Source organism: Belonocnema kinseyi, chromosome 8 (genome assembly GCF_010883055.1).
Source record: "Belonocnema kinseyi isolate 2016_QV_RU_SX_M_011 chromosome 8, B_treatae_v1, whole genome shotgun sequence".
NCBI lineage: Eukaryota > Metazoa > Arthropoda > Insecta > Hymenoptera > Cynipidae > Belonocnema > Belonocnema kinseyi.
In genome coordinates, this window is record NC_046664.1 from 68,345,528 (window position 1) to 68,361,869 (window position 16,342).

At 26.4% G+C, this 16,342-nt stretch overlaps 1 protein-coding gene across 5 annotated transcripts in view; it reads right to left on the reverse strand.

Annotated features, from left to right (window-relative positions):
- LOC117177695 (multidrug resistance-associated protein 1) overlaps positions 1–16,342 on the reverse strand; it is a 94,101-nt gene that overhangs the window by 811 nt on the left and 76,948 nt on the right. For all 5 annotated transcript variants that reach the window (XM_033368553.1, XM_033368554.1, XM_033368551.1 and 2 more), the window contains 2 exons: positions 12,272–12,794; positions 5,577–5,823 (listed from right to left, as the gene is read on the reverse strand). In XM_033368553.1, coding sequence (XP_033224444.1) covers positions 5,577–5,823; positions 12,272–12,794 — 770 coding nt within the window. The remainder of the gene's footprint in view (positions 1–5,576; positions 5,824–12,271; positions 12,795–16,342) is intronic.

Sequence of the window (16,342 nt, forward strand, 5' to 3'; positions counted from 1 at the left end):
TGGATTTAATTTAGTTTTCTCTAGGTGCTAGTTTATCTCCAACTAATTTTTCCTTTTCTAAAAGGTAAACTATTATCCCTTCTTATGTACTTATGAAAATTAATTCTTCGTAATTATAATTTAAAAAATAAACTTAACCATAATGTAAATTGACCATTACTGGGACAGTTTGGAAAAGCTAACCCACACAAACACAATTTAAAAATGGGAAATTTTAAGGTTTTGTACAAAAACCGTTATAATAAGTGGCTAAGACATTACTTGATCGATTAGAACAAAAAATCCAAATGATCATAAATTAATTTTTTAAATACAATTAACAAGTATGCATTAAAATTTAATATTGTAGACTAATATTATCGATTTACTTGCAATTTAAACTGTTAATACATAAATTGAAAAATGTATTGAAACGATTTAAATTTTTTTTTGGTAACAAATTTTATTATTTGGTTGAACATTTTATTGACTGAAAAATCTGTTTTGATTAATATTTCAACTATTTTGTTGAAAGTTCGTCTTTTTGGTTCGAAAACTTGTCATTTTAATTAAAAATTACGTTTTTCTTTCAGAACAATGCAACTGATTTGTTAAAAATGATATTTAGGTAGAAAATTCATAAATTTGGTTAAATTTTTTTTTCTTTTTTTAATCAAAAACCTTATTTATCAAAAAAATCATGTCATTTTTAATTTATAATTAAAACATTTTTCGTTTGAAATATCAACTATTATATTTTTTGATGAGAATTAATGTTTTTTGGTAGAAAATAAGTATTTTTTATTTCAAAATTCAAGAATCTGTTAGAAAATTGAAGTATCAGGATATCCAAAAAAAGTTAAATTCTGATAAAAAAAAAAATAGTTGACATTTTAACCAAAAAAGATTTTAATTACATATTGAAAGCAGACTAATTAATTTAAAAAAACGAATTTCAAATCAAACTGCTGAAGCCTCAACCTAAACAGATTAATTTTCAACCACAGTTGCATTTTTGCTGAAGAAAGATGAAATTTATAATTAAAAATATACGTTTTCGAACTAAAAAGACGAATTTTCAAGAAAATAGTTCAAATGTTAATCAAAAACCATTTTTCAGTTAAGAAAAAAACATTTTTTGTAACCAAACTGTTGAATTTTTAAGTAAAAAAGATGAGTTTTCTTCAAAATAGTTATAGTTTTAATTTGAAAATCTAAATTTTCAGCTTGAGTGCAATATTGGATTGTAAAGAACACAATTCATGCGCAACAGGAATAAATAATTAATAAATAGCGTTAATTTAATTAAAAATAATCTTTTTGCTACAAAATAACCTTGAGCGACCTTTAAATATATTTTTTTAAATTCTGAAACAAATCAGAGAAACAAATCTCAAACCAGGATATAGGGTAATTTTTCAGGAAAATAGAGGAATAATAAGAGAATACATTTTTGTTAAATAGTATTATTGTAGGTACCATTTTGAAATCATGAATCTAAAAGCAAAAACATGCGTTTTTAATAAAGTAGTTTAACTTTCAAACAAGTATAAATAAATTTTCAACAAAAAAGATGAATTTTCAAACAAATGTATATTTATTACATTTCCAGTTAAAAATATTAAGTTTGAACCAACAAAACAATGAATTCTCAAGAAAACAGTTAATTTTTCAATCAAATAGATGAATTTTCAACTGCATTGATGAATCTCAAACAAAGGAAAATGCATTTTTAATAAAGCAGTTCAATTATCAACCAAGTGTAGTCGAATTTACAACCAACAAAATTAATGTTGAACTTAGACCTTTTAAGAAGTGTAGTTGTATCTTTAACTACAAAAAAATCATCTTTAAATAACAAGATTAATTTCTTACCAAAAAGACGAATTTTCAACTGAATATATGAATTTTTAACTTAAAAAATCAATTTTCAACCAAAGATTAATTTACACAAAAAACAAAGAGATAATTTTGCAACTAAAATGATGAATATCCAACCAAAAAATAAATTTTTAATATAGTAGGTCAACTGTTGACCAAATATACTTGAAATTTAAATAAAAATTAGAATAGTTGAATTTGTAGTAAAAAAGATGAATATTTATTTTTTAAAAACATTCGTCAACAAAATAGTTCATTTTTCAACCAAGAAGATTAATTTCCTATAGAAATAAACAAACTTTCAACAATATGCATGAATTAAAGAAAACAATAGTTCAATTTTCATATAAAAACGAGCGATTTTTAACCATACATGGAATAGTTTAAACTTTAATTTAAAAAATTGGTGTTCAAAAAAAAAGAAATGAACCTTTAACTAAATAATTAATTTTTAAAACAAAGAGATAATTTTGCAACTGAAATTATGAATATCCAGAGGAATAGTTAAATTTGTGGTAAAACAGATTAATATTCATAAAAAAAACGAATAAAAAAAATATATAATTTTCAACAAAGAATATTAATTTTCTATCAAAAAAACTTTCACCAATATGCATGAATATCAAAGAAAATAGTTCAACTTTCATATAAAAACGATAGAATTAAACCAAAAATGGAATAGTTGAATTTTCAGTTTAAAAATTGGCGTTCACGAAAAAAGAAATGAAGCTTTAACTGAATAATTAATTTTTAAAACAATGAGAAAATTTTGCAATTGAAATTATGAATATCCAGAGGAATAGTTAAATTTGGGGTAAAACAGATTAATATTTATAAAAAAAACGAATTAAAAAAATATATAATTTTCAACAAAGAAGATTAATTTTCTATAAAAAAAAACGTTCACTAATACGCATGAATATCAAAGAAAATAGTTCAACTTTCATATAAAAAAGATAGAATTCAACCAAAAATGGAATAGTTGAATTTTCAGTTTAAAAAATTGGCGTTCAAGAAAAAAGAAATGAACCTTTAACTAAATAATTAATTTTTAAAACAAAGAGATAATTTTGCAACTGAAATTATGTATCTCAAAGGGAAAAATGAATTTTGAATAATGTAGTTCAACTGTCAACCAAGAATACTTGAATCTTCAATCAAAAGTGCAATAATAAAATTTATAGCAAAGAAGATTAATTTGTCACAAAAAAAACGAATCTTCATGAAAATAGTTTATTTTTAAATAAAAAACGATGAATTTTCAACTGAAATTATGAATCTTTAACAAAAAAGATTAATTTTCAACCAAAAGTGAAATAATTAAACTTTAAGTTAAAAATATTTAGTTTGAACCAACAAAACAATGAACTTTTAATGAAATAGTTCATTTTTCAACTAAAGAGGTGAATTTACAAACAAAAACTGAATTTTTTACAAAAAAAAAGGAATGCATTTTCCACAAAACAGTTGAGTGTTCAAGCTGAAAAGTCGAATTTTAATCTTTTAAGCGAATGAGAGAAATTTTTAACAAAATAGTTGAGTTTATAACCAAATAAATGAAATTTCAATCTACGAGGGTGAAATTTTAATTAAATGGTCGATTTTTCAAACAAAAATGAATAAACTTTAACCAAAAACCAAATATTTTTAACCAAATAGTTGAATTTTCAAGCCAACAAATTAATTTTTTTAGAAGAGAGTTGAATTTTAAACAACAAAGTTAATTTGAAAGCAAGAAATCTGAATTTTCAACCTCAAAAAATTACTTTTCTTCAAAGAAGGCGAATTTTTTATTCAAAATGACGAATGTTCAATGTTCTTCAAGATTTTATTTTAAAATCTTTAAAAATCTATATGTTGTTTTAGATTCTTTCAAATTTTAAATTATTTTTGAAATTTTTTCCAATTTTCCTAGGAACCTGAAGAAAATGTTTTTTTTTTTAAATTCTTTTCAAGCCTTTCACAATGTTTAAAAAGCTTTTAAATGTTTTGTTCAAAATCTGCAAAAATCTATATTTTGTTTTAAATTAGGCCGTGGAATGGTTGCGTTGGAAATTTCGGTACGAATAGCCGGATTTTGTCGGTATACGTGAACACTTCGCTTAAATTATTCGAAATAATTTCAAATTTTTAATGAACCCCTTCCTTGGCAGAGAGAATTCGACAAAAAGTGCCCAAAATGGCAGGAAAATTTGTTATCCTGAAAATTTGTATCCTGGGGTTTTTGGGGTCGCTGAATCTGAATATGAAGTCAAAATCAGAAATCTAAAATAGCAGATCCAACATGACGGACGAAAATACAAAAAAGGTCTCGATTTGGATAAATCTTGGTATTCGCGGGTTTTTGGGGTCGCTAAACTCGAAAGTGAAGTCAAAATTCAAATTCTGATTCAGCGACCTCAAAATCCGTAAGTACCGAGATTGGTCCAAATCGAGCCGTTTTTTTTGTATGTTCGTCCACCATATTAGATCCGCCATTTAGAATTTTGACTTCGGATTCGGATTCAGCGACCCCAAAAAACCCCGAGTAAGACTTGAATGCAAAATCGGAGTAAGTTAAATAGGGAAAAAGAAGATTGACGCATTTTGCGTCAATGCCAACGAAGAGGTTAATTGTTGAATCTTTTTAGACCTTCTAAATATTTCTTCAACTTAATCCACATTTTTCTAGGAATAATAAATGTTCAAAATGTATTATACATCAAAATTCAACAATTTTACTTGTAAATTACATTTTTTCAAATAGAACAATAGAAATTGTAACGTTCAAAGTTTAGTTTTTTGTTTAGTTTTGAATATTTGATTTATAATTACTGATTTTACATAAAAAATCAAATGTTTCTAAATATTAAGTAATTTCTATTTTTCTTAATTAAAAAATGGTTTATTTTCAAGTTTTATACTAAAACAATATTGTAAATTGAATGAAAGCCTTTAATTATAAATAAATTTATTTTAAAGGTATTTTTAAATTGAAAATAGTTTTAAAAAATTTCAATCAGGCGTTTTTACTTTTGTTTGACTACTAAGACTTTCCAATTAAAACATTTTAATTTTTAATGTTGAAATATGAAAATTCTTCAATTTTAAATAAATTTCGAATCGTCTTGTAAAATCCATTATTCTTTACTTGTTAATCCTTGATTTACAGTTCAATATGAGAAAATCATTATAATTTATATTCTCAGTTGAAAAACTGAAAGGGATTTCTATCAAAAATTATAAATTTCAAACGCTTCTAATTTCTAATTTGTTAAGTCTTTAAAACAGCATTCTTAAATTCTTTAAATGCACTAATTATTTAGAAAACTGTTCAAATCAAACTTGGACAATTTTTTTTGTCAATTTATAAAATTCCCGATAAAAAAATAAATTTACTGTCATTTCCTGGATTTTCCCGTCCTCATAAAATTCCCGGTCATTTTGATGTCGATCGTCCACAGTGCACAAAATAAGTTGAATTTTCAACAAAAAAAATAATTTTCACCTAATGAAGATGAATTTAAAAAAAAGTTTATTTTTAACCAATAAAGATGAATTTTCAATAACAAATCTCATTTTCAATAAAAAACGGTTGCATTTTCAACCAAATTGATGAAATGTAGAAATGAGAAAAAAGGGAAAAAGATTACGTTCCTTGAAAACAAGAAAAAAATAGGAATTCTTTTTTTTTTTAAAGTGACTTATTAAAAAAAACAAGCCAAATGTTATGTTACCTGTCGGAATCAAGAATAGTATTGAGCCTGTGAGCAATAGTTAGAACAGTACAATCTTTGAACTCTTCACGGATTGTCCTTTGAATAAGATCATCCGTTTCTAGATCGACGGCAGCTGTCGCTTCATCTAAAATGAGTACTTTCGTTTTCCTTAACAAGGCCCTGGCTAAACAAATCAACTGCCTCTGGCCCACACTTAGATTGTCTCCACCCTCTGAAACTTCGTGCGAAAGGCCATTCTGCAATCCTGAAAAAAGGGACTTATATTTATTAGTATCTGCTCAAATCCTGACAAAAATTCCCTGATTAAAATTATCAACGCGGAATATGCATATAAATAATGTTTTTTTGTTTTGTTTTTATAGAGATTCAATTATTATGTTTAATTTAGACAGCTTTGACCAATTATATTACAAGATAATCTTAAATATATTAGCACCATCGATTATTAAATATTACTAAATCATAATTATTCATTTCTTTAATTTTTCTCTCAAGTCCATGAATTTGTATAATAATTCAATTCATATTTAGATAGAATTAATGAGGTTATTATAATAAATTAAATTTAAACCGATTGACATTCCTAACTTTTCAAATAAAAATATTGCACTTTCAACAATATAAGATGAGTTTTTTTTATTAACTAGTTGAATTTTGAACCAAATACATTAGTTTTCTACAAAATAAATAAAAAATTTCAACAAAATACATCAATTTTTAATCAAACAATAGAATTTTCAACTGAAGATCAATTTCCAACCAAATAGTTGAATTTTTAAATATAAAAGATTAGTTCTCAATAAAAAAGCCGAAATAGTCATTGAAAATTTAGTTGAAAAAATTAATTTTCGATAAAAAAAATTTCAACCAGTAATGAATTTTCAACTAAAATGATGAATCTTCAACTGGAATAGATAAATTTTGAATTAAAAATATGAATCTTCATATGGAACAAATTAATTTTTAGAAAAAAAAATGAGTTTTTAGCAAGAGATTTAAGTTTCAACTAATTAGTTTTATTTACAACTAAAAATATACATTTTCAACTCAAATGATGAATATTTAACTGGAATACTTGACTTTTCAACCAAAAGGATGAATTTTCAAACAAGAAGATTAATTTTTAATCGAAAAGGGTATGATTTTTCAACAAAATACACGAATTTTTAATCAAATAGTTGAATTTTCAATTAAAACTATAAATCTTCAACTACAATAGAGAAATTTTGAACAAAAAATAAGAATTTTTAAAGAAAAATTTTAACTATCAACCAAGTAGTTTAATTTTCCACCAAAAAGATGAAGTTCCATTTACAAATATTAGGTTTGTAGAAAAAGACAGGATCTTTCAACAAAATACAATAATTTCCAACTAAAAAAAGGTAAATTGTTAAACAAAAATTAAAGAGTTAAATTTTCAGTTGAAAAAATTAATAATCAACCAAAGATAATTATTTTCAACTAAAATGATAGAATATTGAATTACACTAGTTACATTCTTAATTAAAAAAAATACTTTTCAAGGGAGAGAAAAATAATTTTCAACAAAATAGTTACATTGTCAAATAAAATTATGTATTTTCAACTGAAACGATGAATTTTTACCTGCAATAGTTGAATTTTAAACCAAAATATGAATTTTCAAATACAATGATGAATCTTCAAGCAAAAAAATTAATTTTGAACAAGAGTTCAACTTTAAAACCAAATGATTAAGTTTTCATTCAAAAGAAAATTAATTCTAAACGAAGAATGTAGTAGTTGATATTTCAACTAAAAGAAACATTTTAATTTTTAATCGAACACATTTGAAACCAAAAAGAACAAATATTCAACTAAAAGCGATCAATATCGAACAAAAAATAGAATACTTCAATTTTCAGTTTAAAAAAATTAAATTCAAGCAAAAAAAACAATTTTAAACAAAATAATTCAATACAGTAAGAAGAAGCTACTTTTACAAATTAAGAATAATTGTTATTCAATTTTATATTGCAATTTAAAAAAAATTAACCACGCTCTCGGAAAAATTCCGTAACTTTAAAACAAATTTCCTGTAATTTTCAGGGTTTTCCAGGTATTGAAAAATTCCCTGAAAATTCAAGGCTTTCCGGGTATGGTAGACACTCTGATATTTTATAAAATCGCGTAGTTCTGATAAAATACTTTGAAATCTTTTAAAGCTTGAAAATGTTTCTGCATAGACTCTTTAAAACTAAAGGTGAAAATATCGACAACAGTAATTTGGTGATTGTGAATTCTCGTTTGTTAAAGCTCCTTCGGCTTTAACGAACACATTCTCATCACGCATCTCGTGCTTCGCACTCGAGTTTATCCCTGAAATTTTATATCATTCGCATAAATGTAGGGGAGAGTCCCCCAAAGTGGCCATCCCCCCAAGGTGGACACAGTGTTTCTGAAAAGGTAAATACCCTTTTGACTCTGCTCGCGTACCAAACAAACATATTCTAAACAGATTTGCATGATATTGCGAGTAGATCATTTTTTTCATTTTTGCCAAAGAAACTGCGTTCTGATCCCAAGGTGGACACTTTTTATCCTAAGGTGGACACTTGCTTTTTTAAAAAAAATTTGTGCACAAACGATATCTATTTATATTTATGAATGTTATAAGAGAAATACAGACACAGCTGGTAATAGGTACTAGAAAAATCGTTAATGAAAAGTTGCATCCTTACGTCACCAGAAAATATTGCAGCTTTGAAAGATAAAAAACGCAAGCGCAAAGAACATGATCCGAAGTTGCAAGCTAGAAAAGCTATGAAAAAGGCAACGGAAAATTCAAATAAAAAACATCAAAGATTGAATAAAATGATCAAAACATGAATTTTTGGATTATTTTTCCAACTTTGGAGTGTATTTCTCAAAAGTGTCCACCTTTGGAGACCTTTTTTTAAAGTCGAAATTTTTTACTATTTTTAAAATCAATTAAAATTTTGGTTATATTGATGATATCAAAATTGTGTTTCATGAACAGTTTATGAGTTAAGGTTTCAGGAAATGTATAATTGTACAAGATATGTAATGTTGTTAGGATTCTACGATTGTTTAAAAGATTAGTGTCCACCTTGGGGGACTCTCCCCTATATTATTCTAATTCATTACTTGCATTGGTATTAAAATAGATGAAGTTTCATTGTCCCGTTTTTAAAAAATGCGCATTCAAAAAGTGGTCATGATAATCTTCTAGGGAATTTAGAAATCAAACTTTTCTTTTCTTGTCATTTTTTCACATCGTCCGTTAATTGGCTTAAAAGGTTCATTTTCGTGTGTTTTTTGGAATTTTGTAAATGCTATAACTCTAATAATTTTTTATTTTATGAAAAAAGTGATTAGATAAATTGTTCGACATTTAAATACTATGAATGACCGTACAGAGAATTCTTGAATTTTTAAAAAATGGTCTCAAAAATATTCAAAGGGCGCTCACTTTTTGAATTTTTATCTAAAAAGGCTGGCTAACGAACTTGACCTTTAGTTTAGGACAATAAAAGAGTGTTAAAAGTTAAAAAAGTTATCGTTCTCACAGACAGACACACAGACATAAAGACAGACATACAGATAGAAACATTCGTAAAAAACCTGTTTTTCGGATTCAGGGGGTCTCAAAACATGGACCTTTTGACAACTCTGGTAAGAATGTAAAAATGATTTATTTGTCATGAATAATTTTTGTATAGTTCTGTTTTTAGTTTAAATCATAAAAAAATAGCATAAAAACATGAAAAGTTAAATTTTTTGAAATCCCACACACGAGACGAAAAGGAAATTAAAAGAAAAAAGTTGTGGTAAGAAAGTTCCCACGCAGCGGGCACATTTTTTTGACTGTTAACGACGTTTTTCATAATTAAAGCCAAAACTACGCATCCTATCAAAAAGTGGTCATCTGGTAATTTTTGATTTTTTGAAAAAAGTTATTGAAATAAATTGTTCGAATTTTTAAATACTATGGATAACCGTACAGAGAATTTTTGAATTTTGAAAAAGTGGTCTTAAAAATATTCAAAATGTGCCCACTTTTTGCATTTTTATCCAAAATTGTTGGCTAACGAACTTGACCTTTAGTTTAGGACACTTAACAAGTGTACTAAAGGGCAATCTAATAGATTATTTTTTTCAAAAGTATCGTGTTCACAGACAGACAGATATACATACAGACAGACACACACATTCGTGAAAAGCTGTTTTTCGGATTTAGGGGGTCTCACTACGTGGACATTTGACAAAAACTGGAGGGGGGGGGGGTCGACTTTTACACAAATCTAAAACCTTCTCTGATGTGAATGTAAAATTAGTAACAGCAGTGTCCGAAAAAATTTATTTTCAAAATTCCCTGATTTTTCCTGGAATAATTTTTCATTTCCCTGAATCATTAATATTCAAATATCAGAATTTTAATCTTGTAATATTTTCAACATAGAATCTTTTTAAAACGGAATTAAACAGTATTTCAGATAAGAATGTTAAATTTATTAATTTATTTTAAACAAAAAAAAATGTCTTGTCTACTATAGAAGATGGGTATTTAAGAAATACTTGAATTTTCTAAAAAATAATGAAATTTTCAACATAATAGTTGAATTTGCAACCTGAAAAAAATAAATTCCCCGAAAAAAGTGTCATCGTTTATATTTCAATAAAAAATACTAAATTTATACAAACAAAAAACAAAGAATTTAAAAATATAAGACGACTTTTCATAACAAAATGGAATTTTCAAAGAAAAAAATGTGACTTTTCAGCAAAAAATTAATTTTCCACGAAACTGATGCATTTTTACGCAATAAAATTAAATTTCGAACCAAGAAAATTATTTCTTTTCCAACAAAGGAGATATTTCAATAAAAAATATCAATCTTCAAAATATGGAAGTTACATTTTCAGTTAAAAAATTAATTTTAGACTAAAAAGGAGGCTTTTCCATTAAGCACCTAAATATTCAACCAAAGACAAGCCTTAAAAAAAATAACATTTTAACAATGAAGTTTAACTATTACCCAATTAGTTGAATATTCAATTAACAAATATAAATTTTCAACAAAACAAAATTATTTCTGAACAAAGCGATTCATATAAATTTTTCAAACGAAATAGTTGAATACCCAAGCAAAGAAGAAGAATTTTTAACCAAAAAGTTGCATTTTCATTTAAATAAATGAAATTTTTACTAAAACAGATGAATTTTTAAAATCAAAAAGATAAAATTTAAAAAAAATAGTTGAATTTTCTGTTAAAAAATATTTTCATTTACTTTTTACGATAAAAATATGAATTTTTTAACAAGAAATAAGTTTCTACGAAAAAATTGAATTTTCAATCCAAAAAGAAGCATTTTAACAAACAAAAAAGAAGACTTTAACAAAATTGTTGAATTCTTTGCCTAATAGTTCCATTTTTGTACAAAAAAGATTATATTTCTCTTAAAACAGATGAATTTTGATTGAATTTTTTTTAAATAGATGAATTTGTATCGGAAAAAGATTCCAGATGCCTTTTCAAAATCATAAAATGCATTTTTTAGCTAAAAATGTGTTTTTACGAAAAAAATGGAATTTTTAATCTAAAAAGATGAATTTTTTCAAACAAAAAGAATGAATTTCTAACAAAATAGTTGAATTCTCTAACAAATAGTTGCATTTCTATCCAAGAAAAATGAAATTTGTACTAAAACAGATGAATATTTAATAAAAAACGACAAATTAAAAAAAGTGGAACTTTCATCGAGAAAAAATGCTAGTTGACTGTTCAACATCAGAATATAAACTTATTAGCTAAAACTAAGTTTCTACGAAAAAATTGAATTTTCAATCCAAAAAGACGAATTTTTCAACCAAAAAGGATGAATTTTTGACAAAATAGTTGAATTCTCAACTAAACAGTTGCATTTTTATCCAAGAAATATGTCATTTCTGCTAAATCAGGTGAATTTTAAAATCAAAAAGACAAATTTTCAAAAAAGAATTGAGTTTTCATCCAAAGAAAATTCTAGTTCACTTTCCAATACCAAAATATGAATTGTAAGCAATAAGTTAATTGTATGCTAAATAGTCGAATTTCTAACCATAAAGTATGACCTTTTAACAAGATTTAAACATTTTCAACCAAACAGTTCCAATTTTGTCCAAGAAAAAAGAAAATTCTATTTTTCAAAAAAAAAAAAAAAAAAAAAATACGAATTTTAACCAAAAAGTAAATTTTCCAGGAAACAGTTGAATTTGCGACCAAACAGTTGCATATCTACTAAAATAGATGAATTTTTTAATGAAAACGACAAATTTTCGAAAAATAGTTGAAGTTTCATCCAAAAAGTATTTCAGTGGAATTTTCAACACACTAAAATATGAATTTAAATCAAAAAGTAAATTCTTTACCAGAATATTTGAATTTCGAACCAAAAAATACGATTTCTTAACAGAACAGTTGCATTTTTAATAAAAAAGAATGTCTTTTTAAGAAAATTGTGAAATTTTCAATCAAATAATAAAGTGTATAACTAAACAGATAATCTTTAGAAGAACGTTTTTGCGAATTTGCAAAAATTAGATACATGAGTAAAGGACCCCTACCGGAACAAATCGTAACAAAATGCCCTCCACCCCCCTTAAGAAGTTATGTAATTTACGTACGGTCCCTAACAAAATAGTTGCATTTAAATAAAAAAGAGGATATACCTTTAACGAAAAGCTTTAGATGCGCGTGCTCAAGCGCCCTCCAAATTTGATCATCAGAATGGATCCCAAACGGATCCAAATTCATCCTCAGACTCCCAGAGAAGAGCACCGGATCTTGAGGAATAATCGTGAGTCTGGATCTCAAGGTGTGGAGTCCCAAACTGGAAACATCGACATTGTCGATCAAGATTTGCCCCTCGGCAGCCTCGATTATTCGAAACAAGGCAAGAGTCAGCGAGGACTTTCCAGCACCCGTTCTTCCAACGATGCCGACTTTTTCTCCTCCATTGACTTTGAAGCTTATTCCGTTGAGGACCAGGTCGAGGCCTTTCCTGTAACGAACTTTGAACTGACGGAACTCAACGCTACCCTCAATCGGCCACTCTTTTGGTGGCTCGCGATTTGGAATTTCCCATGGAGCTTCTTGTGGCGTTTCACCATACTCCTTTATCCTTTCTACAGCAACAATATTTGTTTCCACGTCGGAGGTCATCCGCACCAACCAGTTCAAAGTCTGGGTTATCTGAAAAATAAAGCCAAAATATTCTTAAAAACTGTAATTCTGTGATCTGGTTTTGCCAAATTACATTCAGCTCCACAGAATTCCTCAATCCGGGTGGCGATTCGGCGGACGATTTCAAATTCTTGGTCATTTGCCGGTTTTCTTTGTCAAGTTTGGCAATTTTCCCGGTCAAATAAATATCACATATTTATATTTATCGCAAAATGCAAACATTTATTTTTATTTATGACGTTCACTCTAAATATCATTTAACACAACAGAACAACAAATTGCAAATTTCTAAAATAAAAATTATGAATTTTCAACTGGAATAGTTGAATTTTAAACGAAAAAGATGAATTTTCAACTAAAATGGTTGTCCGAAGTGGTTATCGAATGTTGGTTGTTGGATTCTTGGTTTTATTTTCAGGAATTCCATATAATAAAATGATGAATACTTAACTTTTAACTTTTAGTTGAAAAAATTAATTTAAAAAAAAACACAGATTTTCAAGAAAATGGGGCAATTTTCCACCTCACTGCTGCATTTTCAACAAAATTGATGAATCTTCAATCATCAAAATTAATTTGTAATAAAAAAGATAAATTGTCAACCAAAACTCAAAAAATTAAATTTTAAGTAAAAAGAAATAATGTTCAAACGAACAAATAAAATTGCAAATAAACCTATAGAATATTCAATTGGAATAAGTTAAATTTTCAGTTGAAAAAATTACTTTCCACAACAACAAAAAATAACTTTCAACAAAAAAATAACTTAAGAAAAATGGTTACATTTTCAAACAAAGTGATGAATTTCCAACTAAAATTGTAAATATTTAACTGGAATTATTGAATTTCAAACCAAAAAAATAAATTTTCAACTAAAATGATAAATTTTGTACTCAAATAATTGAATTTTCAATCAACAAGATTAACTTCTACAAAAAAAAAAAACAACGAATTTTCAAATAAAAAATATCATTTTGCAACAAAAAATTAAATAATTAAATTTTTAGTCAAAAAATGAATGTTCAAACAAGGAGACGAATATTGAACTACAAAATATTCAATTCAAATAATATTTACATTTTTAGTTAAAAAAAATTTCAACGTCCAAAGAAACAAATTTTCGACCAAATAGTTCAATTTTTTGTCAAAATAATCACTGCCATCCAAAGAAAAAACAAGTTTTCAATCAAATATCTCATATTTCAACCAACCAAATTCATTTTTAATTAAAATGAGGAAGCTTTAATCAATCAAATTAATTTTTAACAAAAGAGTGAAGTTTCAACCAAGTAATTTTATTTACAAACTAAAAGATGAATTTTCAACTAAAATGATTAATATTTAACTGGAATAGTTAAATTTTTAACCGAAAAGAAGAATTTTTTAACAAGAAGGTTAACTTGCAAATAAAAAGACAATTTTCTAAAGAAAAATAATAATTTTTTAACAAAATACGTGAATTTCCAACGAAATAGTTGAATTTTCAATTAAAAAAGACCAATTTTCATCCAAATTGTTGTATTTTAAAACCAGAAAAGATCAATTTTCAACTAAAAAAAGAACAGTTAAATTTTCAATTGAAGGAGTTAATTTTCGACCGAACTGAAGAACTTTCAACTGAAATTATGAATCTTCAACTGGAATAGTTGAACTCCATATCAAAAAGATAAATTTTCAACCATAAAGATTAATTTTCTACAAAAAAAACACGACTTATTTCAAATCTAAAACTATTTCTTAACCAAGAAAATATAAACGGGTTTTCAGCAAAATACAGTGAACCTTCCATAATTCGAAGTAGCACGGGGTGCGGAAAAAATTCGAATTATCGGAAATTCAAATTGAAGAATAATTCAGTTTTCAGGCTATATCTTAATAAATAAAAAATTAATAATAATAATTTAAGTTTATGATCATAATTATAAACAATAATACATAATAAAATAATAAAAATTAAATACTGAAAAGACATGTGTGAAAAGACATTATATAATATTTTTAACATTGAAAGGATAGGAGTTTTGGCAGGGACCAACAAAAAACTTCGAATTATCGGCGGTTCGAATGATAGAAGTTTCACTGTAGTTCAATTTTCTGCTGGAAGTTCAATTTTTTATTAAAAAAAATGATTTTCCACAGAAAAATTAAGTTTAAATTATAGAGTTTAACTTTTAACCAAGTAGTTGTATTTTCAATTAAGAAATTCCCACTCCATGTAAAAAATTAATTGTTTCAAGTAAAATTATATTTCTTTATGGAAACTCCCTGACCTAAAATAAAAACGATAATTATTTTCTATAATTTCCTGTTCCAAGTTAGTACCCATTTTTTGAAAAAATTGAGAAAATTATTGTGTCTGTACGTTTGAAATATCACCAATTCGATTATCAAACTTAAGTCAGGAAATTTCCGGTTTTTAACATTAAATTCCAGGTCATTTACCAGTTTTTTCTTGGTAAATAAAATTCCCGGTTTTCCGGTCAAGTCACCACCCTGGCAATTGATTGCATGGTATTTTCATTTTCAGATTTGTCACATTTTTTCATTTCTGCTGCATCCCCAGTCTTTGTAGCAACCCTCAATTTTTTTAAATCAAAAAGCTCTACATATTGCGAGCTTTGCACAATAAATCGGTGATATAATTCGTTTGAATAAATATAAGAGGAAATTTGGACTTCGAAATTTCAATCTTTTAACAATTTTAAATTAACTAGATCGTATTAATATAATATATGCGTGAACAAGTATTGGGAGGGTAAATATTTCCGTAAATTACCAATATTGTTGTCCATGGTGGCCGCAGAGCTTAATTTTTAAAATTCCCAGTATTTTGCCGGACTAAATTTAATATCGCATATTCAGGGTGACCACAAGATTGAATTTTGCAATTTCCCTGACATTTCACAAACTTTTCCCTGACAAACAGCTAATTCATTTCCCTGACAAACTTTTTTACCCTGACATTTCCCTCACTTCCCTGACATGTGGCCACCTTGATATTTTATAAGTGGAACAAACCAATATTAAATTTAAATTCATAAATTTATATTTTTATATTTTCAAGGGCTGCAACAGTCTAATTGACTTGAAAAAAGTGAAAAAAGAGCAATTTAAACAGAAGAAGTGACAAAAAGTGATTAATTTCAAATCCAAAAAGTGAATAAAAGTGACTAATGCGCAATAATAATGTGAATAATGTTCTTTTCAATTTAAAAGAATTCAAAAGAATCAGTTGAAAATTATATTATCAGCGAGAAAATGGCAGGCGTCTGCCTTTGAAGCTTAATAACTCAGCCAATAAAAATGTTAGCGCAATAAAAAAATAGTAATATGAAAGCTAAAAGTGTTCTATGTAAATGAGCTTGAAGACGTTTATGTATACAAAATTTGGTGCTTTGCAGACTGAAAAAATGTTTTAAAAAAAGTAAGGATTTCTGGATACATTTAAGAACAGTAAATTATGCTGCATAGTCTCGTCCTCTAGATCAATTGTAGTAACGCTAGTTGCTCGATCCAACTCACAGAATTTTAAAGCCGCGCGCGCAAAATCAATTCTC